Source organism: Oncorhynchus mykiss, chromosome 21 (genome assembly GCF_057628025.1).
Source record: "Oncorhynchus mykiss isolate SJ-2025 chromosome 21, ASM5762802v1, whole genome shotgun sequence".
Lineage (NCBI taxonomy): Eukaryota > Metazoa > Chordata > Actinopteri > Salmoniformes > Salmonidae > Oncorhynchus > Oncorhynchus mykiss.
In genome coordinates this window covers 22,985,735-23,013,381 of record NC_143042.1, presented here as the reverse complement: position 1 = coordinate 23,013,381, position 27,647 = coordinate 22,985,735, and the positions used below count along the sequence as shown (strand labels likewise).

The window sequence follows — 27,647 nt, the reverse complement described above, 5'->3', positions numbered from 1 at the left end:
ACACAAAACAGGTATTTTGAACCTACAACTCTTTGGCTACCAGGCAGGGATTTGACCCCAGACTCAACCCTGGAATAGTTATTTCCATATATTTGACATTAGCAGAAAGGAAAGCACAGGTAATGAGACTTAAACCCACAACCTCATGGCTTCATGGCAAATATTTAACCCCAGAGCCACAAACTCCTTCAGATGCTATATTGTCACCCCTTTATACAAGTGGCAGGATTAGAAAGTAGTGAACAAGTTGAGAGTAATCTCAGCAGCTATTTCTGACTGCACACAATATCCACACCTGTGAGGAGGCAGACTGCATTAAAAAGAAAATGTCTCTCCCAAGCTTGTTGGAATCCACACCCCCAGGTCTCCCTCCCTTCCACTCCCTTACAAGAGTCCCCCTTAAAATGTTCAAACATGACAACATGATGTCAGAATGTCTTTATTATCCAATGTATGAAGTAAAACATAATTAGTTGAATAAAAAAAAAAGTAGTATTGTTTCTTTTTACATAATATACATTTCTCTAAATTGTTAATGAATAACAATACAAACAATTCAAATATGCCATATATTGCCATAACAACAGCCTGGGTGAGTATAGTGAGCATAGAATATCGAGCCATCTCAAAGGCCCATCAGTCAGTGAGTCAGGGGTGTAGCAGGATGGGTGTAGCAGGATGGGTGTAGCAACAGGATAGGTGTAGCAGCAGGATGGGTGTAGCAGCAGGATAGGTGTAGCAACAGGATGGGTGTAGCAACAGGATGGGTGTAGCAACAGGATGAGTGTAGCAGGATGGAGAAACATATCCAATCCTAAAAATGGATCATCCAGACAGTCCCGCCTTGATCCTGGTCATAACGTTGTATCAGAGGCGAAGTGACCTCACAACCATGACCCTGATCGCAGATTTAGAGGGAAAGTGACGTGAGTGTCTTTTGCTTTTGCTTGTGCAGGCCCAGTCCCAGGAATAGAGCTCAGGCCCAGTTGTGCAGGCCCAGTCCCCGGAATAGAGCTCAGGCCTAGTTGTGCAGGCCCAGGGATAGAGTTCAGGCCCAGTTGTGCAGGCCCAGTCCCAGGAATAGAGCTCAGGCCCAGTTGTCCAGGCCCAGGGATAGAGTTCAGGCCCAGGTGTGCAGGCCCAGTCCCAGGAATAGAGCTCAGGCCCAGTTGTGCAGGCCCAGGGATAGAGTTCAGGCCTAGTTGTGCAGGCCCAGTCCCAGGAATAGAGCTCAGGCCCAGTTGTGCAGGCCCAGTCCCCGGAATAGAGCTCAGGCCCAGTTGTGCAGGCCCAGTCCCCGGGACAGCATGATGGCTTCCAGGTCTCTGTCCTCCTGGCTCTCCTGCAGCCGCTGCTCCTCCAGCAGAGACACCAGAGCATCTCTCTGCTCCACCACCTCCAACATCTCCCCAAGGATTAGCTTCTCCTCAGCCAGCTCTGCCTCACCCTTCAGGTGGTCTTAAAGAGAGGGAGAGAGAGAGTGAGAGAAGAATGAAAACAGAGAATATATTAAGAGCATTATGGTACAGTATGGCGTGTGTGTGTATGAGTGTACTTACCATCCACGGCCATCCGCTCTCTGAGCTCTTGTTGAAGACGGCTCTGTCTGTCCTCCAACTCCAGCTCCCGAGCACTGAGGGAGAGACAGTTGTCATGGAGACCATGTCACACTGATTGACTCAGATAATTGCATACTGCACCGAGCCATTCTACAGTTGTGGCGAAAAGTTTTGAGAATGACACATATATTAATTTTCACAAAGTCTGCTGCCTCAGTTTGGCAATTTGCATATACTCCAGAATGTTATGAAGAGTGATCAGATGAATTGCAATTAATTGCAAAGTCCCTCTTTGCCATGCAAATGAACTGAATCCCCCAAAAACATTTTCACTGCATTTCAGCCCTGCCACAAAAGGACCAGCTGACATCATGTCAGTGATTCTCTCGTTAACACAGGTGTGAGCGTTGACGAGGACAAGGCTGGAGATCACTCTGTCATGCTGATTGAGTTCGAATAACAGACTGGAAGCTTCAAAAGGAGGGCGGTGCTTGGAATCATTGTTCTTTCTCTGTCAACCATGGTTACCTGCAAGGAAACACGTGCTGTCATCAATGCTTTGCACAAAAAGGGCTTCACAGGCAAGGATATTGCTGCCAGTAAGATTGCACCTAAATCAACCATTTATCGGATCATCAAGAACTTCAAGGAGAGTGGTTCAATTGTTGTGAAGAAGGCTTCAGGGCACCCAAGAAAGTCCAGCAAGCGCCAGGACCGTCTCCTAAAGTTCATTCAGCTGCGGGATCGGGGCACCACCAGTACAGAGTTTGCTGAGGAATGGCAGCAGGCAGGTGTGAGTGCATCTGCACGCACAGTGAGGTGAAGACTTTTGGAGGATGGCCTGGTGTCAAGAAGGGCAGAAAAGAAGCCACTTCTCTCCAGGAAAAACATCAGGGACAGACTGATATTCTGCAAAAGGTACAGGGATTGGACTGCTGAGGATTGGGGTAAAGTAATTTTCTCTGATGAATCCCCTTTCCGATTGTTTGGGGCATCCGGAAAAAAGATTCTCCGGAGAAGACAAGGTGAGCGCTACCATCAGTCCTGTGTCATGCCAACAGTAAAGCATCCTGAGACCATTCATTTGTGGGGTTGCTTATCAGCCAAGGGAGTGGGCTCACTCACAATTTTGCCTAAGAACACAGCCATGAATAAAGAATGTTACCAACACATTCTCCGAGAGCAACTTCTCCCAAACATCCAGGAACAGTTTGGTGACAAACAATGCGTTTTCCAGCATGATGGAGCACCTTGCCATAAGGCGAAGTGATAACTAAGTGGCTCGGGGAACAAAACATCGATATTTTGGGTTCATGGCCAGGAAACCCCCCAGACCTTAATCCCATTATGAACTTGTGGTCAATCCTCAAGAGGCGGATGGACAAACAAAAACCCACAAATTCTGACAAACTCCAAGCCTTGATTATGCAAGAATGGGCTGCCATCAGTCAGGATGTGGCCCAGAAGTTAATTGACAGCATGGTAGGGCAGATTGCAGAGGTCTTGAAAAAGAAGGGTCAACACTGCAAATATTGACTCTTTGCATCAACTTCATGTAATTGTCAATAAAAGCCTTTGACACGTATGAAATGCTTGTAATTATACTTCAGTATTCCATAGTAACATCTGACAAAAATATCTAAAGACACTGAAGCAGCAAACTTTGTGAAAATGAATATTTGTGTCATTTGTGTCTCAATACTTTTGGCCATGACTGTACATACTGCCATTCCGTCATAGGTGCTCATACATTTGGGTCCAGTGGTGACTGGGGAAGATGAGGGGTGGGGGTGTGTGTCTATTTGTCAATAACAGCTGGTGCGAGATGTCTAATATTAAAGAAGTCTCGAGGTATTGCTCACCTGAGGTAGAGCACCTTATGGTAAGCTCACACTATCTACCAAGAGAGTTCTCATCTATATTATTCGTAGCCGTCTATTTGCCACCACAAACCGATGCTGGCACTAAGACCGCACTCAACCAACTCTATAAGGCCATAAGCAAACAAGAAAATGCTCATCCAGAAGTGGCGCCCCTAGTGGCCGGGGACTTTAATGCAGGCAAACTTAAATCCGTTTTACCTCATTTCTACCAGCATGTCACATGTGCAACCAGAGGGGGAAAAACAAAAAACTAGACCACCTTCACTCCACACACAGAAATGCATACAAAGCTCTCCCCCGCCCTCCATTTGGCAAATCTGACCATAATTCTATCCCCCTAGGCTCTCTGATTCCAAGCACAAGCAAAAACTAAAGCAGGAAGTACCAGTGATTCAGTCAATACAGAAGTGGTCAGATGACGTGGATGCTAAGCTACAGGACTGTTTTGCTAGCACAGACTGGAATATGTTCCTGGGATTCATCCAATGGTAATGAGGAGTATACCACCTCAGTCATCGGCTTCATCCATAAGTGCATCGACGACGTCATCCCCACAGTGACCGTACGTACATATTCCAACCAGAAGCCATTAATCATTAAGTTTGCTGACGACACACCAGTGGTAGGCCTGATCACCGACAACGATGAGATAGCCTATAGAGAGGAGGTCAGAGTCCTGGCAGTGTGGTGCGAGGCCAACAACCTCTCCCTCAATGTGAGTAAGACAAAGGAGCTGATCGTGGACTACAGGAAAAGGCGGGCTGAACAGGCCCCGATTAACATTGAGCGGGTTGAGAGTTTCAAGTTCCTTGGTGTCCACATCACCAACAAACTATCACGGTTCAAACACACCAAGACAGTCGTGAAGATGGCACAACAACATTTTTCCCCCTCAGGAGACTGAAAAGATTTGGCATGGGTCCCCAGATCCTCAAAAAGTTCAACAACTGCACCATCGAGAGCATCCTGACCGTAAGGAGCTACAGAGGGTAGTTCGTACGGCCCAGTATGTCGCTGGGACCAAGCTTCCTGCCATCCAGGACCTATATGCTAGGCGGTGTCAGAGGAAAGCCCCAAAAATTATCAGAGACTCCAGTCACCGAAGTCATTGACTGTTTTCTCTGCTACCGCATGGCAAGCGGTACCAGAGCGCCAAGTCTAGGACCAAAAGGCTCCTTAACAGCTTCTACCCCCAAGCCATAAGACTGCTGAACCTTTAATGAAGGGGCCACCGGACTATTTACTACACCCCCCCCCCCATTTGTTTTGTACACTGCTGCTACTAGCTGTTTATTATCTATGCATAGTCACTTCACCCCTACATGTACAAATGACCTCAACTAGCATGTACCCCCGCACATAGACCTGGTACCGGTCTCCCTGTATATAGCGTTGTCATTGTTATTTTATTGTGTTACTTTTTACTTTAGTTTATTTGGTAAATATTTTCTTAACTCTTTCTTGAACTGCACTGTTGGTTAAGGGCTTGTAAGTAAGCATTTCACCGTAAGGTCTACACTCGTTGTAGTCAGGGCGCATGTGACAAATAAAGTTGAATTTGATTTGACATAGGGGGTCAAAGGTCAGATAGATACTCACAATATCATGAGTTCTGACTCATAGCGCATCAGACAGTTCTTCTGCTGGACCAGCTTGAACCATTGCTGCATCAGAGCTGGGTCATCCTGCCTGCCCATGACTAAAGGAGAGAGAGGAAAATGGAAAGAGGGAGGGAGGGGTAGGGGGGGAGAGAGAAAGAGAGAGAGAGGAGTGTAAGGAACCAGGGGTTAGATTGGAGGGTAATGAATAGTTAGAGGGGAATACAGCATAGTGTGTGAGGTACATACCTCCCAGGTGTAAGTCCAGCTCTTCACTGTCATTCGACTCTCCCCAGTAGTCTATAATGAGAACATACAAGGGAGTTGACCAAATGACCACACGTACACTGATCATTTGCTTACTAAGAGTAGTATAGGTAAAACAAACCATGATGTCAAACAAGCGTGTAAAAAGTGTGTGTGTTTACCTGCTTCCCCTCTCAAGGCCTTCTCCACAGCCACACCCCTCTCCTCCAGCTGCCTCTGCTTCTCCTCCACCTGCTCCAACTGCCTTTGGATCATCTGACAAGGCACATTTTATACACTCAAGCCCTCAAGCCCTCAAGCCCTATACCTGATTCAAACATGCATTATTTGTCCTGATCTTGTCCACATTCACATTTTCAGACAGGTGTAGACGATTAAAATACGCATTTTTCCTGATCACCTCCGGAGGTAGTCAGGCACACATCGGCTGTGTTTACACAGGCAGCCCAATTCTGATATTTTTCCTTTAATTGGTATTTTGACCAATCAGATCAGCTCTTTAGCCAATAATTGAGCAAAAGATCAGAATGGGTCTGCCTATGTAAATGCAGCAAAGGTGTCTGGATATCTTACAAGTGCAGACAAATCCGAACAGTAAATCCATTTAAATAACTATTATCCCGCATTCTAAAATCACTGACAGGTGGCACCATTGACTTATGGCATCAATATGTGTCTTGTAAAATGCATGAGCTGGCGCACACCCAGAGAAAATGATTTAGTGTGGAGGTGCTGACTAACAGTGAATAAACTGTAACCTAAAAAAGCAAAGAGAGTCTCAAGCTCAATGTATAATCTCCCAGTTATTTATTAGGTAAACCAATTATTACTGGGAGTTTATACATAAAGTGTGTGACTCTTTTTATAGCTTACAATCAATATGTGTCTTAAAATAAATAAATAAATAAAGAATAGCTGTCAAATTATTTGCATACAGGGAGGGACCTGTGAACGCAGACACAATGGTCGGATAGAATATATTTTAATACCATTACTAGACATATTTCTGAAAATGTGGGCACAATCAGAATGTGGACAAGATCAAGACAAAAGATGCATGTTAGTGCCATCTACAATACCAACGAGGCTTTAAACAAATCATACGCACCCACACAAATTATACACACACTCACACATACATTATAAACCTGCATCTTACCTGGGCCCTGTGCAGTCTCTTGAGTTGCTCTTGTTTGGCCTGTTTGCGAGCCGCCCTCTGTACTCTGCGTGTTAACCTGGCATCTAGCTGCTCCTCCTCTGGGTCCCGGTCTCTGTGGAACATGGCCTCTGACACATCCAGGCTGGACGGGTCCTTCAGGTCCATCATGTGCACCAGTACCCCGACAACTTCCGTAGGGCACGATGACTTCCGCTGTGTATCCATACGGGGGGAGCTGTCCCGCTCCCTCTCCTTCCCCACGTGCCTCTGTAGGAGAGAGAGAGAGAATCAGCAGGCTGCACACAGACACACACACATAGCATGCGTGCACACAGACACACACACCATTAAGATTTGACCACAGCAACAAATACATACACACTACACACTACTGAGAAATACACACTACTGAGGGTTAGGGACGATAAGGACGCAGCACAGAGAACAGAAAGGCTTGATGCAACCAATAAGAATGTTCACACTACCTTAATGGCATACGCCCTCTTAAAGGCCAGGGCATGAGGCACATATGCAGACTTGGAAAGACGAAGACCAAAAAACAATCAACATCGGGCACACAATATATAGTATGTCTAGTTCAGACAAAACGTACTCTAAATCGGAACTTACAAACTATTTATTACAGCTATAAACGACCCGGGAGAAACGTAACCATCTACACAACGGGAGAAACGTAACCATCTACACAACGGGAGAAACGTAACCATCTACACAGCGGGAGAAACGTAACCATCTACACAACGGGAGAAACGTAACCATCTACACAGCGGGAGAAACGTAACCATCTACACAGCGGGAGAAACGTAACCATCTACACAGCGGGAGAAACGTAACCATCTACACAACGGGAGAAACGTAACCATCTACACAAGGGGAGAAACGTAACCATCTACACAACGGGAGAAACGCAACCATCTACACAACGGGAGAAACGTAACCATCTACACAACGGGAGAAACGTAACCATCTACACAACGGGAGAAACGTAACCATCTACACAACGGGAGAAACGTAACCATCTACACAACGGGAGAAACGTAACCATCTACACAACGGGAGAAACGTAACCATCTACACAACGGGAGAAACGTAACCTCTCTCAGGACCTCTGCTGTAACGATCTCTAACCGGACTAGTACATAGCAGCCTTCATCCTACCGCCGCAAAGTAGTATACCTCCCCTTCCTCATTCTCCTCTTCCTCCTCCTCCTCAATGGTTTCCTTCTGAAGGTCTGACGCTAGGTCAAACAGCTCCAGACGAAGCTAAAAACATTGATCCGTTAAAACGTTTACCTGAGCCTCTGAAGACAGGAGATATGGTAACCAACAAAGACCAGATATCCCCTAACACATATGACATCAGTCTCCTATAGTGCGAATGCATTTCCTCCAAACAATCACTGTAAAGACTGCTGGCATACACAGAGCTGTAGAGCTGAACAGAGGTCTGTAGTGACATCGCTGACTCTCACAGTCAGAGCTGTAGTGGAATGTCAAGCTTACTGCTCTGAGATCAGTGGTAGTGTTAGTAGTGACGTTCTTACGTTGGCCTTGGGGTTCATGGAGCACCTCTCCATCACAACAGAGCAGGTGATGTCTGACTCCTCCGGCTCCGACCAGCTCTGGCGCTCCCTGAACTTCACACCTGCACAAACACAGAGGTTCACCATAGGAAATCACTATACCAGATCACCAGAGTGTGTGTGTGTATTACCTCTTCTCTCCGCAGAAGGTTTCCTCCTGCCCTGCTCTTTGGGGGCTGGGGCTGTTGCCATTTTGGAAAGGGAAGTCCTGCCCTTCTTCTTCCTGTCCCTCTTATAGCCAGAGATGACAGCTCTCCACAGGCCCAGGGGTCCACCCTCTCCTATGCCCGCTTCAGACACACTCTGGCTGGGGGGCTGGTTGTCCCTGCAGCACTTACGTGAAGGGAAGAGGGAGCCCCCCTGGAGTTGTGTGAGGAGGAGGGGGGGCAGGCTCTCTGTGAGTCTGCGGGGGTCTAGACCACCTCTGCTCTTCCTTGGGAGAGGGTCCCTTCCTAGGGGGATTTTCGTGTCCTCCCAGCCCACTCCCATGGCTGCTCTCTCTATCTCCCTCCTCCTCTCCATCTCCCTCTTCCTCCCGATCTCTCTCTCGTCTCTGGGCACTGCCTTAAGGGGCTTCAGGGGGGACAAGGGGGGGTTGATGTCCTCTAAGGGGTCTATTACTACACCCTTACACAGCTTCTCCCCAAGAGACCCTGCCCCAACAGACCCCCCCGCAACAAATCCCCTTCCCCCATCCACGTCCCACGGTTTCAGCTTCTTGCCCCCGAACCCCCGCACAACAGCCGACGCCATGATAGGTGCGGGGGCAAATCGAGGGGCAGGGCGAGAGGTGGGGCTTTGCAGTGACTCTGCCTCTACAGAAGGGTGGGGCAGGCTATCCCAGCATGCCTTGAGCTGGGCAGGGGGGGGGATGCCGGGAGGGGTGAGAGGGTCCGAGGTAGAGGTGGTGGAGCTCCCGCCCACACCGATCCCCGAACTACTGCTGGAGTCACGCACCCTCTCCCTCTCCTTCCCCCCTCTCTCCCTCTCCTCTCGCTCTTTTCTCTCCTTCATCTCTTTCTTCTCCCCATCCTCCTCTCCCTCGTCTGGACCCGGGGAGCAGCCAGAGGTGGTGGAGGAGTTGGGGGAGGAGTAGGTAAAGACAGAGGAGTCTGGAATTGACACTGAGGACGTGGGTGTGGGTGCATGCGACGTTAAAGGTGTGGGTGTGAAGGGTGTTGAGGCAGTGGCCGGAGTGGAGAAGGTGATATTGGGTACACTGGTGGGGCTGTGTGCACCGTGTGTGTCGGGTGTTGTCGAGTCAGGCAGTTGTATGTCAGGCGTGTGTGTGTCTGGAGAGTGCATGTCAGGCGTGTTTGTGCCATGCGTGTGTGTGTCAGGTGTGTATGTGTCTGGAGAGTGTGTGCTCTGCTGCCACGCGTCCAACGAGGCTACCTCCTCAGCGGTGAGTGGAGATGCTCCTTCCCCTGAGAGAGAGAGAGAGAGAGAGAGAGAGAGAGAGAGAAAGGGAGGGGGGGAAGAGAGAGATGAGGAGAGAGAGTTGCAGGCGGAGTAAGGGAGAAGGAGGGAGAGAGAGAGAGAGGGAGGGGAAGTAAAGAGAAAGTCAAAATCCCTACAGAGAAAACCAGATAGCAACCTCCTGTGTCGTACAGAACATATTGCTTGTGAGCCACAGTTGGTAATGAGCGAGAGTAGGTATTAGGTTGTTTTTTTTGTCGCTGTTTAGCAACACTGAAGACTTGATGAGGCAAAGGATATTAGTAATAAGGTTTGGGCAACCACAGCCACCAAAGCCATTGGACAGTGGTGCAAGAATCACTTGTCTAAGTCCATGGGGTGCAATAGGTGGGGAAGTTACTGTAACTTTGGCCTAATAGTGTGTCATTATGCTCAAGGACACAGCAAAACATGAAAAATGGTTAGTAAACAAATCAATTCCCATAATAAAAATTATAAACATGTTTTGTTAGCTTTCTCTCCTGTGGCGGTGCCACCTGTCTCCTGCACCTCTTCTAGAGGGAGGAGCCACAGACCTGAGTGACGCTCCCTCTCCCACGGACAGTACTCCCCTTCTACCAGCAGGGGGAAACACACCAAATAGAGAGACGGGCAGGGAGGGAGGGCACACACAGACACGGAGAGAAAGAGGGTTGAGAGAACAGAACAGAGAACAAAAGAGAGGAAAGGAGAGGAAAGGAAACTAGTCTAAAAACAAATCTTCCTAACTAACAGCACTTAGAGAGACACACACAGGAAAACAGAGAAAAATGGCCAATTACCATCACTAGATAACTCCTCCTCATCATCATCATCATCATCTTCATCAACCTCTCCTTCCTCCTCTCCTTCTTCTGTCTCTTCTTCGTCATCTCCTCTCTCTCCTCGGAGGCGTGCGTGTAGTTCCATAGCCTTCCTCCATGAGTCTCTAGCCAGGTCATTGGTTAGAGCCCGCTGCCTCTCTCCCTCCTCCTCCGTCTCTGATTCTGAACTATGAGGAGAGAGGAAGGCAATTACTGTGTGTGTGTGTGTTCGTGTGTGTTCGTGTGTGTACAAGAGAAAAGGGGGAGAGAGAAAGAGAGGGGGGAGAAAGAGGGGAAGAGACAGAGGGAGAGGACATGGGAGATAGATAGCGAGAGAGAAAAAGGGGGAGAGAAAGAGAACAGATAAATGTTTGTTTTTGTAATGCTGACCTGGAGCCCTCGTTTTCCCGCAACGAGATGCGCTTGTGATTGGCCTTCTTCACCTCTGTCACCAGCAGACTGAGGTTGTAATTGGCCAGCGTCTCCTCTGGCACCTCCTCCGGCTCATCTGTTAGCTGCTCAGTCTCCAGGCTCCCCAGGCTCCCACGGTAGTTCTCCAGCTCTATACGTTCTGGCGTGCCGCGCACGCGCTTAGCCAAGCCACACTCCCTCTCAATCAGAGATGCCACTGAGTGCACACACGCACACATACACACACACACATACACATAGAAGCTTTACCAAGCCGGACCCACTCCCAATCAGAGACGCCACTGAGAAACACACACACACAGACATACACTTAGCCAAAGTCAATGTCACATTCTTTGCGCACTCAGGACATTCTTTACACACTCAGCGGCGTCACTAAGAAACACATTCTGTGCACAAACACACATCACAAGCATTACGACTGAAAACACACACATGACACAGATACATGAACCGCTTGGCTTACCTGAGGACCTGCGATCTGCTGTCACCACAGTTACTGAGGAGCGGGGGTTAGTGGACAGAGCAGCTGGGGACTCCTGGGAGGAAGGAGCAAAGGAGGGGTCAAAGAAAAAACAATATTTTACCCCCCATAAATTCCAAGGATCAGTGTATCGATCTACAGAAAAGCTCATACATACATGATGTATTCTCCTCAAAACAATATAATATACAGAGAGAGAGAGAGAGAGCTCATCATCAAATGAAACCGTAATTGCTATGTCTATACAAATATAAGGAGTTAAAACCCAGGTCAGCCAAGAGCTTCCATTTAGCCAGAGTACGAGGGGAAAGGCAGAAGTCCTTACCAGGAGGGTCTGCTGAGAGGGGGTCCGTTCGTAGGGGGTTGGGTGCTGGTCGGAGGTAGGAGGAGCTGGTCTCTTCCTCTGGACCGGCCCAACCAGACGGAGGTCATAGTGCGGCTTACAGTAGAACTTCCCTACACACAGAACCAATGTGTTAGAACACTATACATAGAATCGCCCTGCACACAGCAGTTTTAGAACCTCACTACACTGAGAACTGCAGCTTGAGAACCGCACTACAGAGAGATCTGCAGCTCCCATGCATCTTACAGGAGAACTTTAAACAAAAACCGAAGTGTTTTCTAACGACAGTAGTACTACAGGGAAAGCAGTGTAATAAATCTTACAAGTCTCGTCCTCAGCTAAATCTTTTTACATTTCCACACAAAGAAAACAGTGTCCCTGGACCTTGAGGAAACGTCTCTCAGCTTCCCGGAAAGGAATGAAATAGAGTTGTGTCTTACAGTGTGACTCCTCCATAGAAAACAGCGGGGGTCGACAGAATTGACAGGAAGACACACTCGATCCGGTCCTTACACTGACAGACCACCTCATATATAGTCGACCCTACACGCACTCCCCTCACACTCAAACGGTTATCATGTGACACCTCACCCCCGATTGGCTGAACGGTTTTGAATTCAACTTCGAGATTAGCTCCTGACATGACAACACTGACATCTTTTGTATCACATCTCTAAGAGGTACAACACACACACACACACACAGTCACACACACGCAAGCAGGCATGCACACACGCACCACCAGAAGCCTTTTGTGGGCCCTAAGTGAGATTTGGTTGGGGGGGGGGGGGGGGGTTCACCCCCCAAAACATTTTGGTGGCCCTCCTATTCACGGCAAAGAGAAACATTCACGTTTAACATTTCATTTCCTGCAGTTATACACATTTCACGATGGGGCAGAGAGAAAATGTTGCAAATTTACAGGAAATGTCTTGCAATTCTAACCATTTTGCCATGGGGTGGAGAGGCATTTTTGCAGTTTTAAAGTTTACTTCCTGCAGTTCTACACATCTTGCCAACCACACAGTCAGTCCAGGGAGCCCCAGGCCCCAACTGTGCAGTAAGCAACACACTGAGTTTGTGTTCTTCATGTGTTAACTTAGTTGGTCTCTGGTCTGCTGATAACCTGGGAGCCTTACAAAGTGATCATGCAGTGTAACATCAACCCTGAGGGCAGATTGGAGCAATCAGTGTAAAATCAGTGTAAAATCAGTGTAAAATCAATCAGTGTGATTGAGTGTCACTGACCCTCATAGACTGCAGGTCGGAGCTGCATTCAAGATAAAACAACAAGGTGTGGTAAAGCATATAAAACAATTTGAGGCAGTGTTTCAGTGCCAAGACCATGCTGGGCTGGTAGTGGTATTTTCAGAGTGTGTGTGGTAGGGCAGCCCTTGTCATTCATTGGAGTTACTCACTTTTATTTTGAATTTCTACCCCCTTTTTCTCCCCAATTTTGTGGTATCCAATTGTTAGTAGTTACTATCTTGTCTCATCGCTACAACTCCCATACGGGCTCGGGAGAGACGAAGGTCGAGAGCCATGCGTCCTCCGAAACACAACCCAACCAAGCCGCACTGCTTCTTAACACAGCGCGCATACAACCCGGAAGCCAGCTGCACCAATGTGTCGGAGGAAACACCGTGCACCTAGCGACCTGGTCAGAGCGCACTGCGCCCGGCCCGCCACAGGAGTCGCTAGTGCGCGATGAGACAAGGATATCCCTACCGGCCAAACCCTCTCTAACCCGGACGACGCTAGGCCAATTGTGTGTCGCCCCATGGACCTCCCGGTCGCGGCCGGCTGTGACAGAGCCTGGGCTCAAACCCAGAGTCTCTGGGTGGTCCATGGGGCGACGCACAATTGGCCTAGCGGCGCAGTGCCTTAGACCACTGTGCCACCCGGGAGGCCCCGGAGTTACCCACTTTTAACATTACTCTCTAACCCTATGGAGCTCAGTGACCCCCCCTCCCCTCACCGTTAGGTCGGTCGTAGGCGTAAGAGGCCAGGCGAAGGGTGGAGCTGCAGTGGTCACACTGGAAGCAGCTCCGGTGGAAGAACAGTCCCTCAGCACTGAGTCGCTCCATCACGTACACACGCCTACTGCAGAAGAAACACACGTCACTGGCACCTCCTGGCCCCGGCCCTGGCCCTGGCCCCGCCAACACAGAGTGAACGCCAGCCTGAGAGGGGGGGGGGGGGGGGGGGGGGAGAGAATAAGCTGTGATACATGGATCACCTCACTTCAGAGTTAGCCAAACAAAAACACATTTACTAGAAGAACTGTGCAAATGCAAAGTTTGTTAACAGAATTATGGTAAAACATCCCTCAAGTTTTTGTGTCCACCTTTTTCCAAAAGATTCAATATCTGTTCAATTAAGATTCAACCATCAGGTGTCAGCTATGACATGACACATTGACTTGAAATTAATTTACACCCGGTAACAGAGGGGGTCTCTAAGTAATAGTAAATTAACTATTTTCCTATCGGTTTAAAATGAGGTGGTAAATATGTCTTACAGTGGTAAACATGGAATTAAAAGCTTCCAATGACATACAGGTTTCTGTCGTAGTTTAAACCATGTATTTCACTGTGGCTGCGCTGTCCACTCAGTAGGGCTGAATTTCAGTCTCAGCTGAGCTCCTTTACGCATAGATTTTCCTTTGTACTTCCTCATTTTCGCCATGCGTCCTTTATTTAAAAGAAATGCCTTTATTCCAATGCATTAGAATTCTCCGTTGATTTATAATTGTTTGATATTGTCCGTCAGCTGTTTAGAGCACTCATTGCTTTGATTTTCAGGTGCGCCTGTTGGTTCTCCCTGCCGTCCGTGGCCAGTAGTACACCATTTATTGAACTTGATTATTTTCTATCAATAATCATTTTCTTTCCTGTATCAGCTGATGATGGTTGACAATATCACTAGACAACTAGCCTACAGCTAGACACCAATGCGAATTCAATGAATCCAACAAGTAGGCCTATACATTACTGACAGGAGGCCTATAGTTGATTATTTCCGTTAGAAGCATTCGATTTTGCAATGGCATAGGACTACATTATTTTGGATTTGTGTGTCCATGAGGACTGTTTTCAAGGCGAAACATAATGAAATGTTACGTAGGGATAGTTACACATACAGTGTATTTTTCGAGATCTCGGAGAGCCACGATTTGTACAGGGTTGAAGTTCACTGTTCTAATGAACATTCTAAAAGCTTAATAATGACAAATAACACTGTCGTTAATGTAAGGAAGGAAAGGTGTTGTATGACACCCGATCGGTGAAGACTCGAAGCATTACCTCATGAACTATGACACCTAGGGTGTAAAACATATTTTGATTCAACTCACGCATGATATTGAGTGTATGCTACCGATTCTGTGTATGTTCATGTGTTTAAAATTGCCTTGGCTGAGAGGGTAGGCCAAGTGGAGGGTAAACGCAAGAGAACGCCGTTGACCCATAATTTTCAGAAAAATGCTTTGAAAGTATAGGGAGCGTTTCTTTTTTCCCACTACACACTGGGTCGGCCTATCTGAAGTTCATGGTCAATACACCCTAGAGTTTTTCCCGGGACAGTTTCAGCCCCATTTCAGGTGTCCTGACTTTTTTCAGGCTACAGAAAATGTCAATTTGTCAGCCAGATGCAACAATTAATGTAGGCCTAATCGATGTCAATCTCTGAATATCATTACGCAGATTTTTGGTGTTTCGTAACAGATGTCTATTTCCATTCATCAAATTGAGCGAGTAGGCCTATACATGCAGTTTGGATCCTGGAATTATTTTGGAGTGTAGGCACATGCACAGGTAGCCTACTTTTTAAGTGATTTGTTTGACAATCAGATGACAACACCATAACTGTTTGTGTTCATGCCACATTAAAAGGAAATACATTTTTACTGTTTAAATTGTCTTTATTATTAGGCCCAATAAAAAACGCTGAACCGCGTGCACTCAAACAAGACCAAATTTGTTGGGTCTGGACCCGACCAAATCTGATCCAATCATATACGTCTATGTTTCACAAGTTTGGATATCAAAGTACAGCACAGTAGAGCTCAATAGAGTACAGCACAGTAGAGCTCAATAGAGTACAGCACAGTAGAGCTCAATAGAGTACAGCACAGTAGAGCTCAATAGAGTACAGCACAGTAGAGCTCAATAGAGTACAGCACAGTAGAGCTCAATAGAGTACAGCACAGTAGAGCTCAATAGAGTACAGCACAGCAGAGCTCAATAGAGTACAGCACAGTAGAGCTCAATAGAGTACAGCACAGTAGAGCTCAATAGAGTACAGCACAGTAGAGTTCAGTACAGTATAGTATAGTACATTATAGTACAGTAAAGTACAGTACAGTACAATACAATACATTATAGTGTACTCAACTCCAGTGTGCTCTTCGAGATGTGGAGAGGTCTATCCGTAATAAAGAGATGCTCTGCTTTTATGACACCGCACTCCACAATGCAAGTACAGGCTATAGTTGTGCCTTATCTTGATTATTGTCCAGTTGTGTGGTCGAGTGCTGCAAGGAAAGACCTAGTTAAGCTGCAGTTGGCCCAGAACAGAGCGGCACGTCTGCATTGTAATCAGAGGGCTGATATAAATACTGTGCATGACAGTCTCACTTGGATAAGAGTTGAGGAGAGACTGACTGCATCGCTTCTTGTTATAAGAAACGTTAATGTGTTGAAAATCCCAAATTGTTTGCATAGTCAACTTCCACACAGCTCTGACACACACACTTACCCCGCCAGACATGCAACCAGGGGTCTTTTCACAATCCCCAAATCCAGAACAAATTCAAGAAAGCGTACAGTATTATATAGAGCCCTTATTTCATGGAACTCCCATCCATCTCATATTGCTCAAATGAACAGCAATCCTGGTTTCAAAAAGCAAATAACCTCACAACGCCTCTCCCCTATTTGACCTAGATAGTTTGTGTGTATTTATTATGTCGGCTACGTGTGCCATTTTTAAATTGATGTAGTTCTGTCCTTGAGCTGTTCTCGTCTATTAATGTTTTTGCCACAGCTAATGGGGATCATAATAAAATACCAAATACCTACTGTGTACTGTACTGAACTCAACAGTACAGTACTATACACTACAGTACTGAACTTTAGACTACTTTTCTTTACTGAACTCTACTCTATTGTACAGTACTGAACTGTACTCTACTGTGCGGTGCAAACTTGTGATGCTGCAGGGAGCCTAGCAATTAAGAGAGCTGGGCCAGTAACCAAAAGGTCATTGGTTTGATTCTCGAGCCGACTAGGTGAAAATCCGTCGATATGCCCTTGAGCAAGGTACTTAACCCTAATTGCTCCTTTAAGTCGCTCTGGATAAATGACTCATATGTAAATGTGAACCCAACTGTGGTTTGAGACTCCTATGGTTTCCATTGTAGCCAACTCAATTGCAGAAAATCCGTTACCGATAGATTTACTGATACCGAATTGATATCAGTAAAAACCAGTGGTGGAAAATGTACCCAGTTGTCATACTTGAGTTAAAGTAAAGATACCTTAATAGAAAATGACTTAAGTAAAAGTGAAAGTCACCCAGTTAAATTCTACTTGAGTGAAAGTCTAAAAGTATTTGGTTTTAAATATACTTAAGTATCAAAAGTAAATGTAATTGCTAAAATATACTTAAATAAATAATTTTTAATTCCTTATATTAAGCAAACCAGATCACACTATTTACTTGTTTTTCCATTTCCTGATGGCTAAGGGCACAATCCAACACTCATCATTTACAAACAAAGCATTTGTGTTTAGTGAGTCCACCAGATCAGAGGCCGTAGGGATGACAAGAGATCATTGGACCATTTTTCTGTCCTGCTAAGCATTCAAAAAGCAACGAGTACTTTTGGGTGTCAGGGAAAATGTATGGAGTAACAAGTACATCATTTTCTTTAGAAATGTAAGAAGTAAAAGTAAAAGTTTTCAAATAGTAAAGTAACGTACAGATACCCCAAAAAACGATTTAAGTAGTACTTTAAAGTATTTCTACTTAAGTATGTAACACCACTGGTAAAAACACTAACTAAATGATTGGTATACCTTTACTTGTTACTTCTGTGAACTTTCATTGTCCTCCCTCCTCATGAGGTAGAGAAATTCAAAGATGTGGGTTTTTGGTGCAAAATTTCACAGTACAAGGCCATGTTTCTTAAACTTACAGAAATGTCTCCAAAACTAAATATAAGTGTTGATATTAGTTGGAAGGGGTCTTTACTTCAACCTTATTGTGTTTTGATACATTTATAATGCCCTTTAAGACTTTTTCTGGTAGATGTTGTCTAAGACCCCCTTTCTATCTGTTTGTCCAGAAATCAAAGCCTTTGTTTATTCCTCATTTCTGGGATGAAAATGGTTGAAAAATGTATATATGCCAGTATAAAAAAATAAATAGACTCCTAGCTTTCATTTGACATCCATTTTGACATGCTCCTATAAACCTCACCTTGGTGCTCATGGGTACTTTAACATGGAAATGGCCTACTTCAGAACCAGCTGAGATAGGGTATAATCCAATGCTGAATGAGTTTCGGCCTATTGACAGTATTAGTGTGAGTGAGTCGATTCATTCAAATAAATTCTTACTGATTCCTTCCTATCAGGAGTGTGCTGGGGTGACGGTGACTCCTGACTTTGAAGCTGACAGGATATCTGTTCAGCCAATGAGCTTACTCCCCCGGTGTACATCTGAACGTATTTCTAAAAGACAACAGGAGAAAAGAGAGACAAGAGATGAGGACGAAGGACAGAACAAACAGTAAACACACACAGACACACTCACTAGGGATGACACAATCGGAGCCATAAACATGTCGTTGTGGAAATGGATGTGGAAATGGAACACAAAGCTAGAAACATCAAACCCCTATTGGATTCTGTCGTTATACTAATTTAACCGTCTTTCTGTTGCAGTGTAATCATTGTCCAAAATAATGAATATAAATGTTATCATCACTAGGCCCTTATCTCACACCAATCAAACTTAATTTGTAGGCAAATCAGAGAGGAGTCTGAGGAAAGAAGGCTGTGCAAACATGAACAAAAACCATTCACAGGCCTCTGATTTTTTAAATCTTAAAAGGGAACATTTCAGTTGCAGCATTGTCACATGCCACATGCCCTGCGGTAAGTTATACAAATATACTTTCTTAAAAGACCAAACAAGATGTACTCTGAATCCAGTTCATTCCGGTGTACTCCTCTTTCTCAGAAACAACAGTTGTTTATATGAATAACAGTATCATTTAGCACTCTGACACTGCCCTGAGGCCCATAGATTGAACTCAAGTTGTAGCCCACTCATGGTCCACACTAGCCCAGTAATGGACTGATGTTACTCCTTATAGTCCAAGGATCTTACGTGTTCTGTTTAAAGGTGAATTGGGTCCGGAAGCCAAAATAAGCCAAATACTCCATCAAAATGTGAATCAATTCCCAATTGCAGTATGCTTCTAGAAACACAAATCCCCCTCATATCACATCAAAATAATTTCACAAATTGAGAATACAGTTGCAGCCGACTGCATTTTTCAGTGACAACACGTTTGTGGCGTCTGTCTTCAGTTTACACACAGGTGTTCAGAGACACAAAAAGCTAATTAGCAACAGGTAGTCCACTCTGTTTTCCAGAAACGCTTGCAACATGGAAATGGCTGTCTGGCTTTTGAAAAGGATTTATTGCTTACATGAACGATGGGTTCCATACGTGTCCAGAACCATACCGCAAGCGATGCGTGTTAATGTATGGAGCACGCCTCGGGGACTATACTATTGCCAATTGACGCTAAAGGTAGTTATGAATTGTCTATGAATGGGGTAGGTACACACTAGGGGTTTGGGTAAAGCTTTGACCGTGGGGCAACTCTTACTGCCAACGTTCACCATGTATCTGTCAAGATCCACTACACTGAGAGAACAATTCATTGCCGTGCGCCAGGTGGCGCAACATTCGTCTGTCGGTTGACGGACTGCGAGTTGCGTAGGATTTGACGCCAGCTGTCGAAAGACAATTCTGGAAAAGACAATTTGTCTTTTCTGTCCTGAATACATATCAGGGAAACACTGAGGTAGCCGAGAAGAGACCTCAAAAGTCATCACACCAGTGACACACGTTAGTCTACAGATGGGTAATGGGAACTTGGGGAATCTATGAACAATTATGTGGGGCATGGGACATCATTGTTAGTCTACATGCCATCTAGTCTACACACAACTACATTACCCAGATTCCTCTGGGGGTGGCGTACCTGCTCTCCCCTGCTGGGCAGAGTGTGACATTTGACCTTTTCCTTGTACTTGAAACTCATCTGCTCCTGCTGCTGCGTGCGCTTCTTCTGGGGTGAGATGGGTTTAGACGGCATCATGTAAGTGGGTGGTTTGAGGTAGCGAAATAGCGAAACACTGTGATATCGATGGGAACTAAAGCTAAGAGAGAGCTAGGAAAAAAGGCCACGCTACTGAACTACACAACACACAAGCATCCAACCCCCATGTGGTGACACAGAGAGATACAGCTATATTAACTCTACAGGCCTCTAAGAACCACAGGTGGAGCAGGTGGGGGACTTACTATTTGTACCTGTTTCCAGGTGGCAGCGGAGGCCACAAAGGCTGGTTCCTGGGGGTCAGGGGATGCTGGAGGAGGTGGAAGCATGGGCATGGAGTCCCCCTGGTGGTCAGTTAGTAGAGGGAGTGAGGGCTTAAGACTCTAGGGCCTAGGCTAAGAGCTACCACTGCTAACCCTAACCACCAGTTAATCTTAAGCCATATTGCTGCAACCACAGCTGTTCCCTTCAACCAAATGAACCCTTACTTACTGATCCAAGGCTCAGTGAGTCCCATTGGCCCTGACCCAAAATGTCCATCAGTGCAGCTAATCTGGCTTATCCTCTTGAAACCTCAAGAGGAAGTCAGTCAGTCGGCTCACACCTGAAGGATCTAAACTACCCACAGCTATGGATGACAGACCGTGCTGTAGAAGTTCCTTTATTCAGATTAAAAGCACAGATTTTCAATAAGAATATTTTTGAAAACTGTTGCGGCTTTGAGCGAGGGAAAACTATCTTAGTAACACCTGAAAACTCTTAGCAGCTAGGAGCTCTGAATTCCATCCCCTCTCACCTGTCTGCGGAGAGCTGCAGCTGGCGTGGAGGAGGGGCAAGGGGCATTCTCCTCAAACTTGGCCAGCAGCTGATTGGCCATCGAGCGCACTCTGCTCTGGCTTGCTCCACCCACAGAGCACAAGGCAGCCTCTTCCTGTGCAAGGCAGAATGGTGGAGAGTTTGACCCGTGTCACTTTAAGGCCAAAGGTTTTGTATAGCTGTTCTCACAATTTAAATACTTGACATTATTGCATGTCATCTCATTACTTTAGTCACAGAACTACCGGCAGTTACAATTGATCTTACCTTAACCAGGGATACAGGTTACACCCCTCACCTCATAACTGTCCACTAATCTGAGATCTTGTCTCACATCCTCCAGACATGGCCGACTGGTCTTCCTCCTCTTCCCCACCGCATCCTTCTCCTTCTGCTCCTGATGGGAGGGACACAGACAAATATATGTAAACACACATGCACCTACACACAGACAAACAGAGTCCCTGCTTAAACAAATAGGGGTGTGTACCTTGGGGTTGCGCTTGCGGGATGGGCTGTGGCCCAGGCGGCTGAGGAGAGAGGCAGGACCAATCACAGCAGCCCTCCCATCTAGGCTCTCGGTCTGGGATTCTAAAGAAAAGAGGAGAAGAACAGTCACGCCATTCCTCATCTCCTTTCCTTCATAACCACGGACAGGTAATAGGAATAGAAAAATTTTCACCACTTTGCTTTTGCTTAGTAAGGCATTGTAGGTAAGTGGTTATGAGAGGGCCGGAGACGAGGAAGACTATTCAGCATTCTGGAAAGAGAGGCTAGGATAAGAATAGAGGGTGATGAGGAGAATTGAGCATTAACCGTTCTTACCACTGACTACTGTGGTTGAGAAACTCACCGCTTGGGGGCAGTGCGTCCTTGAAGAGCTGGTGAAACTGGCTGAGGTACATGACCATACAGAGAGTGTCCGTTTCACTGACAGACGACATCTCCTCGACAGTCATCACAGGAGAGATGCCAAACTCCTTCTCTGCCACCTCCAACCCCAACCTCATATTCTCCTCCCCCTCATCCTCCTTTAGAGAGTCAAAGTCACTGCAGGGAGATGGGATGAGAGGGTCAAAGTAAGAGAGTCACACACACACACACACGTGCAAATAGACACACTTTACAGACTTAAGCACGCGCACACATACGCCCACACACACACACACACACACACACACACACACACACACACACACACACACACACACACACACACACACACACACACACACACACCAGAGCAAGTGGACAAAGAGAGGCACTGATCCAATCAGGCAATTAAAAGGGCACTAATCAGGACCATGGTCTTCTGACTCATCAGCCTCACCACTCTCATACAAACACACATGCACATACACCTGAGCTTGCATGAAAAGGAAGTGAGACAAACTACATTGCGCCTGAATGCTACCTTTGGGATGAGCTGTATGAGGTGTATAAGGTAAGGTGATTTGTGTGGAGCGTGAGGCTAGAGGTCAGAGGTGACTCACATGAGGTCAGGTCGGTAGTGGTGGATGAGGGCACACAAAGCTAGGCCACTCTTCCAGGAAGTAGTGAGGTCGCTAACCACAACGCCACGGTAACCCTGTGTCTGCTGCTGGCACCATGACAAAAGCTTACTGGAGCGAGAGAAGGACTCTGGGGAACCAGAGAGGAAGAAAACAAATATGAGTGAAGATGACGATTGGTTAGAGTTATGTTCGTGTAGCCGTTCAGTACTCAGAGGGTCAGACTCACCCTGTCGTAGTAGCTTCGGCAAGGGGGATCGGGGTCGTGGTTCCTGGTCCGCACCCGAACCTCCACTCTCTTCTGTGTATATTAGATGCCCCACCTACAGAGATTGTCATCCTCATCATCATCAGTCGTGTGTGTGTGTTTGTGTGTGTGTGTGTGTGTGTGTGTGTGTGTGTGTGTGTGTGTGTGTGTGTGTGCGTGTGTCTGCCTGTGCATACCTGTGCGGGGGTGATGAGTTGGTGGTTGATGTTAGGGTAGCGGGTAGCTGGGTCTACAGTGTATTGACCATAGTTCTTGTTGACATTTTCTGGAGAGGCCTGAGGAAGGAGACGATACAGACTTTCTCTGAAAAAAAGAAAGCAAGTAGAGAGAGAGAATGAGAGGAGAGAGAGAGGATTATTTCGTTAGGGAATCAGGTGAACGATCATTTGGTTTCCTGATCGATGATTTTGGCAAATCATGTACATTTGTGTGGCTTTGACAGTGTGTTTGTCTATAGGTTTTACAATGTGTAACTTGACAGTGGGCCCATTCCCTGATTGCTGGTGTGTGTGTTCTCCTAACCGCAGACCTGCCCTCTCACCTTTCAGCAAGTACGTCCAGGGGGGCGAGGCCTTGAGCCCAGCTCCGTACCATCCAGGCAGAATCCAATGCTGCCAGGAACCCCCGTGCTATACCTGTCCCCATGGGCCAGAACGGCTAACACACACACAAGCAGACACACACACACACACACACACACACACACACACACACACACACACATTACAACCATATGCTACTTATAACAGAATTACTTTCAGAGTATTGCTGACATTAACACTCTTCTACTCTCCCTCAACTCTGCTCCTCTCTTCCTCTCTCTTCCTCTCCCTCTCCTCACCTCCAGAAGGCTGTCTCCCACCAGCGTGACCAGTAGATGGTGTCCATGTCTCTGTCTGACCAATGCAGCGTTCTCCGACGCGTACATACAGGTGAAGTCAAACAAGGCAACATCAGGCTGCCCGTAGTGGTTCATGGCAAAGTCCAGGGACGGCAGCTGGTGATTGGTGGAGAAGTCCGCCGCCTCGCGGGCGTAGGCCAGCAGCGCATTCTGGTCCACGTTTCCCCGTGAGAGAAGTGTTTCTGTGTCTGCATAGTCCTGATAGGTATGACACAGTAAACATCAGTACAATAAAACACAATCAATGTTTGAACAATAACACAGTTTTACAGTATATCAGGGCAGTAGAGAGCAGTGAGATCAACATGAGTAAAATAACAATACAGTCAATGCAGCTGTATCAGTGTGTCATAAAGTATGTATATGTGTGTATGCATTGTTTCATGTTTAACATAAACTTTTTCTCCCCAATTTCATGATATCCAATTGGTAGTTACAGTCTTGTCCTATCGCTGCAACTCTCGTATGGACTCGGGAGAGGCGAAGGTCGAGAGCCAATGCATCCTCCGAAACACGACCCAGCCAAGCCGCACTGCTCCTTGACACACTGCTCGCTTAACTCGGAAGCCAGCCGCACCAATGTGATGGAGGAAACACCGTACAACTGGCGACTGAAGTCAGCGTGCATGTGCCCGGCCCGCCACAAGGAGTCGCTAGAGCGCGACGGGACAAGGACAACGCAGCTGGTCAAACCCTCCCCTAACCCGGACGCCACTGGGCCAATTGTGCGCCGCCTCATGGGTCTCCCGGTCGCGGCTGGCTGCAACACAGCCTGGGATCAAACCCGGGTCTGTAATGACGCCTCAAGCACTGTGATGAAGTGCCATAGATTGTCGCGCCACTCGGGTGGCCCATCTGTGTGCGCTGTTACCCGCAGAATGACTCCTTTCTCCAGCAGACTCTGCTTCTTAGCCGTCATCACAAAGTAGTGTGTGTCGTCCTTGTAGTACACTATATTCTCCAGGTCCACTCCTGTGGTGTCCCGTAGCTCCTGAAAGAACCTCTGGTTAAAGATGAAGGCCACTCCGCTGATCTCCTCCACCTTGGCCTCAGCCGTGGTGTTACGGTTCATGAAGTTAGCTGTGATGGCAATGGCCAGCTTGCCACGGAACTCCTTACGCCTGAACCCTGATTGAACACATGGGAGACAGGATGTGATTGCAAACAGGAATTCTGGGTTTAGAGGGCAAGAATAATTCCCTTCCAAGAAACGCATTTACTAAGAAATGTGTTCTTTCAGTGATGGGAGGTCTGACTGATGCTGCCTGAGATCTGTTGCTGTTTCAGTGTTTCGATAGGCGCTACTAGATGATTTACCTGGCAGTGTGTTCCGTCGTCCATCAGCTCCGATCACCACGTCACACTGCAGTTGGTTAATAGGGTGAGACTTGGGTTTCACCTCCACCCTCCAGCCTACCTCTGAGGCACACACACACAAACACATAAAGGCATTACACACACACACACACACACACACAAACACACACACACACACACACACACACACAGAAGGACTTACTCTGTTGCTCCTGGTCCACTGGTGGCTCCACCAGTCCCTTGAACTCTACGTTGACATGGACTTCCACCCCCAGCAACAGAGCCACCTTTAATAACACCAACTGTAACTGCCGTATACCTACAGAGGGCAGGGGGGCGAGAGAGAGAGAGAGAGGGGGGGGGGGGGGGGGAGAAACAGGGTATAATGAGAGAGAGGATTCTCTAATGAACATTGAAGCCCCATCGCTGTAACCATGGAGACTCAGGGGTCAAGTGTCAGGGATCATTCCATACTCACTGATGTGGTCAATGGCTCCAGCACAGAACTTGCCGTAGAACTTCTTGGCCCCGAGGCCCCTGAGGTCGTGGATGGTGAAAGGCCAGAGGTGAAGGACGTTGTTTCTGGAGAAGGCATCTCTCTTCTCCAGCAGCACCACTCTGGCCCCCAGGAACCCCAGCTCTACTGCTGTACGCAGACCACACGGCCCCGCCCCGATGATCACACACTGGGAGAGGGGACAGCTGGGATGAGAAGCTAGAAACGTACACACGCTGTGCAGCCTGTGTATTTGAAAATGTTAAATACCAGATTCTAAATTACTAATAAGTACCGTGGTGTTGGCACAGACACGGCCCTTCCCGTATTCGTGGTGGGCCGCCCGTTTGTCCAGTTTGGCCCACAGTGCGTTTGCCTTCCAGTAGCTGAGGCGTTCTTTGAGGCTGTGGTAGAAAGGCCTCTGCGGCTGCGTCGGGGAGTATGTCTGTGGCTGTGTGTGTGTGTGTGTGAGCTGAAGGTGCTCACACAGCAGGTTGAAGGCACGGAGTGTCGTTCTGCAGGTAGACGCCTGGACAAACTCATCAAATAGAACCTGGGCATGGCCCTCCTTCTCCGCCTCGTCGCCCACGGCAACGCCGGCAGCAGCAGGGCACCCTGGGAACTCTGGGAACTCCATCTCAGCTTCCTGTTCCAGGCTCTTTCATTGGCTGCCTGGAAAGAGAGAAAAGATAGAGAATATTCCATACTGACTTCCCATGTAGAATCCATGGGAACTGTGTGGAGTTATCATTCCAATTCCTTGTCGCGCCAATGACAGCAATCGATGGGACCAGGCTACATGTGTAATAAATTGCTTATGAAACATTTCTAAGTTTGCAAGTAGCCTACTGTGTGCGAGTGAGTGAGTGAGTGAGTGAGTGAGTGAGTGAGTGAGTGAGTGAGTGAGTGAGTGAGTGAGTGAGTGAGTGAGTGAGTGAGTGAGTGAGTGAGTGAGTGAGTGAGAGAGAGAGAGAGAGAGAGAGAGAGAGTGTGTGTGTATGTGTGTTTGGATTAAGGTGTTCTGTCTGAGCTGGCTGCATATCAGAGGTTAAGGTCCCCTGCTGGGAGGTAGGGCCATAGATGTTCTTATACTGTTAGAGCCCAGATAAACCAGCTCTCCATGCTGTGAACTGGGCTTATGGGTAATGTAGTATATCCACTGCTGAGACTCTGGTTGTCACACAATCAAAGCCCTCAGAAAAGTGTACTATATCCTGCTATTGTATTATATTCAGTGCTCTTAGGTGTGTGAACATAAAGTGCATTATACAGTGTATGGTATAATCAGCCATAATTATCTCATATAATTAGATTACATTATCAACATATTACCTTTTTACACAATAAAAACATAGGGCGTATAAGGACTTGGGGGGAGGAGGTAGAATATGTGCCCACATCCCAGGACTGGGACAATATCCAAGGCAGTCACCAGACAATACAAAGAGAAAGATGGAGGGAATGTGTGTGGTTGAGGGGGAGGGGGGGGGGGGGGGGGACGACGACAATGCACTTCATACATAGTGGATCCATCTGCACCAAGCACCAAGAGAAACCCACACACACACTCCATCACCCACGCACACACACTCCAGTGTCAGCATAGCAGGGGGAGGTAGTATAGTAGTTTATTCGATTGAATTAGACAATTTGATAGATACTCTATTAATCTTCCAAACGGAAATAAACAGCACCAAATAACCACACAAGACTAAAAATCATACATAAATAATATACTATCCATTTTAGATGAGTCTAAGTGCCTAGGACATTCTACATACTGTAATTACCTTGCACATCAAAGAGCTTCCATTCTTTCAGTATTGTCTGTCCATTATGTCCACACTACACTTTCTAGATAACACATTCAAGTACACACATTGACAGAAGAACACACACAAACGGTGTAGGACTTACTGTATGCTGTGTTGTCGTCTGGCCTGTACAGACATTATCACTCTCCAGCTCAGCTACGGGTTGCCAGGTGTCTCTCAGAATTCGAATGTAAAATCTCTCTTCAGCCACAGAAACAACAACCCACAAACCTGCACTGCAGTAGTCTATACCGCAGCCCCCATGGTCTCGGTCTGTCCCCCTCCCTTCCTTATAGTGTGCTGTTCATTATGTTGATACCAAACTCTCCAAGTCTGTCTTTCTCGCTCTCTCACATCCAGACGCTTTTCTCGTCCAAGGTCAGGGAACAGCCAAGTACAGACTCCTCCCACACAGCATGTTCACATAGGCTACAGTACACACACACACACACACACGCACACACACACACACACACACAGGCACACACACACACACACGCACACACACGGGCACGCCCACACACACACCTAATCTCATGGTGTCCCTGGGGAACAGACTGGGCTCTAAC

The 27,647-nt window shown here is 46.9% G+C and overlaps 1 protein-coding gene across 5 annotated transcripts; it reads right to left on the bottom strand.

Moving 5' to 3' along the window:
* Positions 1 to 423: 423 nt before the first annotated feature.
* LOC110501065 (protein-methionine sulfoxide oxidase mical3b) lies at positions 424 to 27,647 on the bottom strand. 5 transcript variants are annotated; one of them, XM_090214288.1, is made up of 33 exons: positions 27,182 to 27,647; positions 25,560 to 25,936; positions 25,247 to 25,454; positions 24,971 to 25,087; positions 24,769 to 24,870; positions 24,323 to 24,579; positions 23,392 to 23,649; positions 23,092 to 23,207; positions 22,727 to 22,853; positions 22,512 to 22,605; positions 22,265 to 22,412; positions 21,625 to 21,821; positions 21,262 to 21,362; positions 21,070 to 21,168; positions 20,752 to 20,886; positions 20,210 to 20,299; positions 19,878 to 19,964; positions 18,217 to 18,330; positions 13,572 to 13,776; positions 11,573 to 11,703; positions 11,230 to 11,302; positions 10,722 to 10,959; positions 10,311 to 10,519; positions 8,202 to 9,497; positions 8,032 to 8,132; positions 7,664 to 7,750; positions 6,952 to 7,002; positions 6,467 to 6,733; positions 5,469 to 5,562; positions 5,290 to 5,340; positions 5,042 to 5,141; positions 1,560 to 1,633; positions 429 to 1,458 (listed from the first exon to the last, which is right to left on the bottom strand). In XM_090214288.1, the coding sequence occupies exons 2-33, from the start codon at positions 25,899 to 25,901 to the stop codon at positions 1,271 to 1,273; spliced, it is 5,757 nt and encodes a 1,918-aa protein (XP_090070414.1). In that variant the 5' UTR covers positions 25,902 to 25,936; positions 27,182 to 27,647; the 3' UTR covers positions 429 to 1,270. The 5 variants fall into 5 exon arrangements, 4 of the variants coding, with proteins under 4 accessions (XP_090070411.1, XP_090070412.1, XP_090070413.1 ...); XR_016490258.1 differs by lacking the exons at positions 6,952 to 7,002; positions 7,664 to 7,750; positions 19,878 to 19,964; positions 20,210 to 20,299 and having other exon boundaries at positions 424 to 1,458; positions 10,722 to 11,044; XM_090214285.1 differs by lacking the exons at positions 6,952 to 7,002; positions 7,664 to 7,750; positions 19,878 to 19,964; positions 20,210 to 20,299 and having other exon boundaries at positions 424 to 1,458.

What these genes read in the sequence shown, in the direction of transcription:
- LOC110501065 (XM_090214288.1), bottom strand. Translation starts at nt 25,901, where the DNA reads ATGGAGTTCCCAGAGTTCCCAGGGTGCCCTGCTGCTGCCGGCGTTGCC. An exon ending in CCGCTGCCACCTGGAAACAG is followed by an intron (nt 19,965 to 20,209) that starts GTACAAATAGTA and finishes ATCTCACCCCAG; the next exon opens with AAGAAGCGCACGCAGCAGCA. An exon ending in CCATGAACCCCAAGGCCAAC is followed by an intron (nt 7,751 to 8,031) that starts GTAAGAACGTCA and finishes CAATGTTTTTAG; the next exon opens with CTTCGTCTGGAGCTGTTTGA.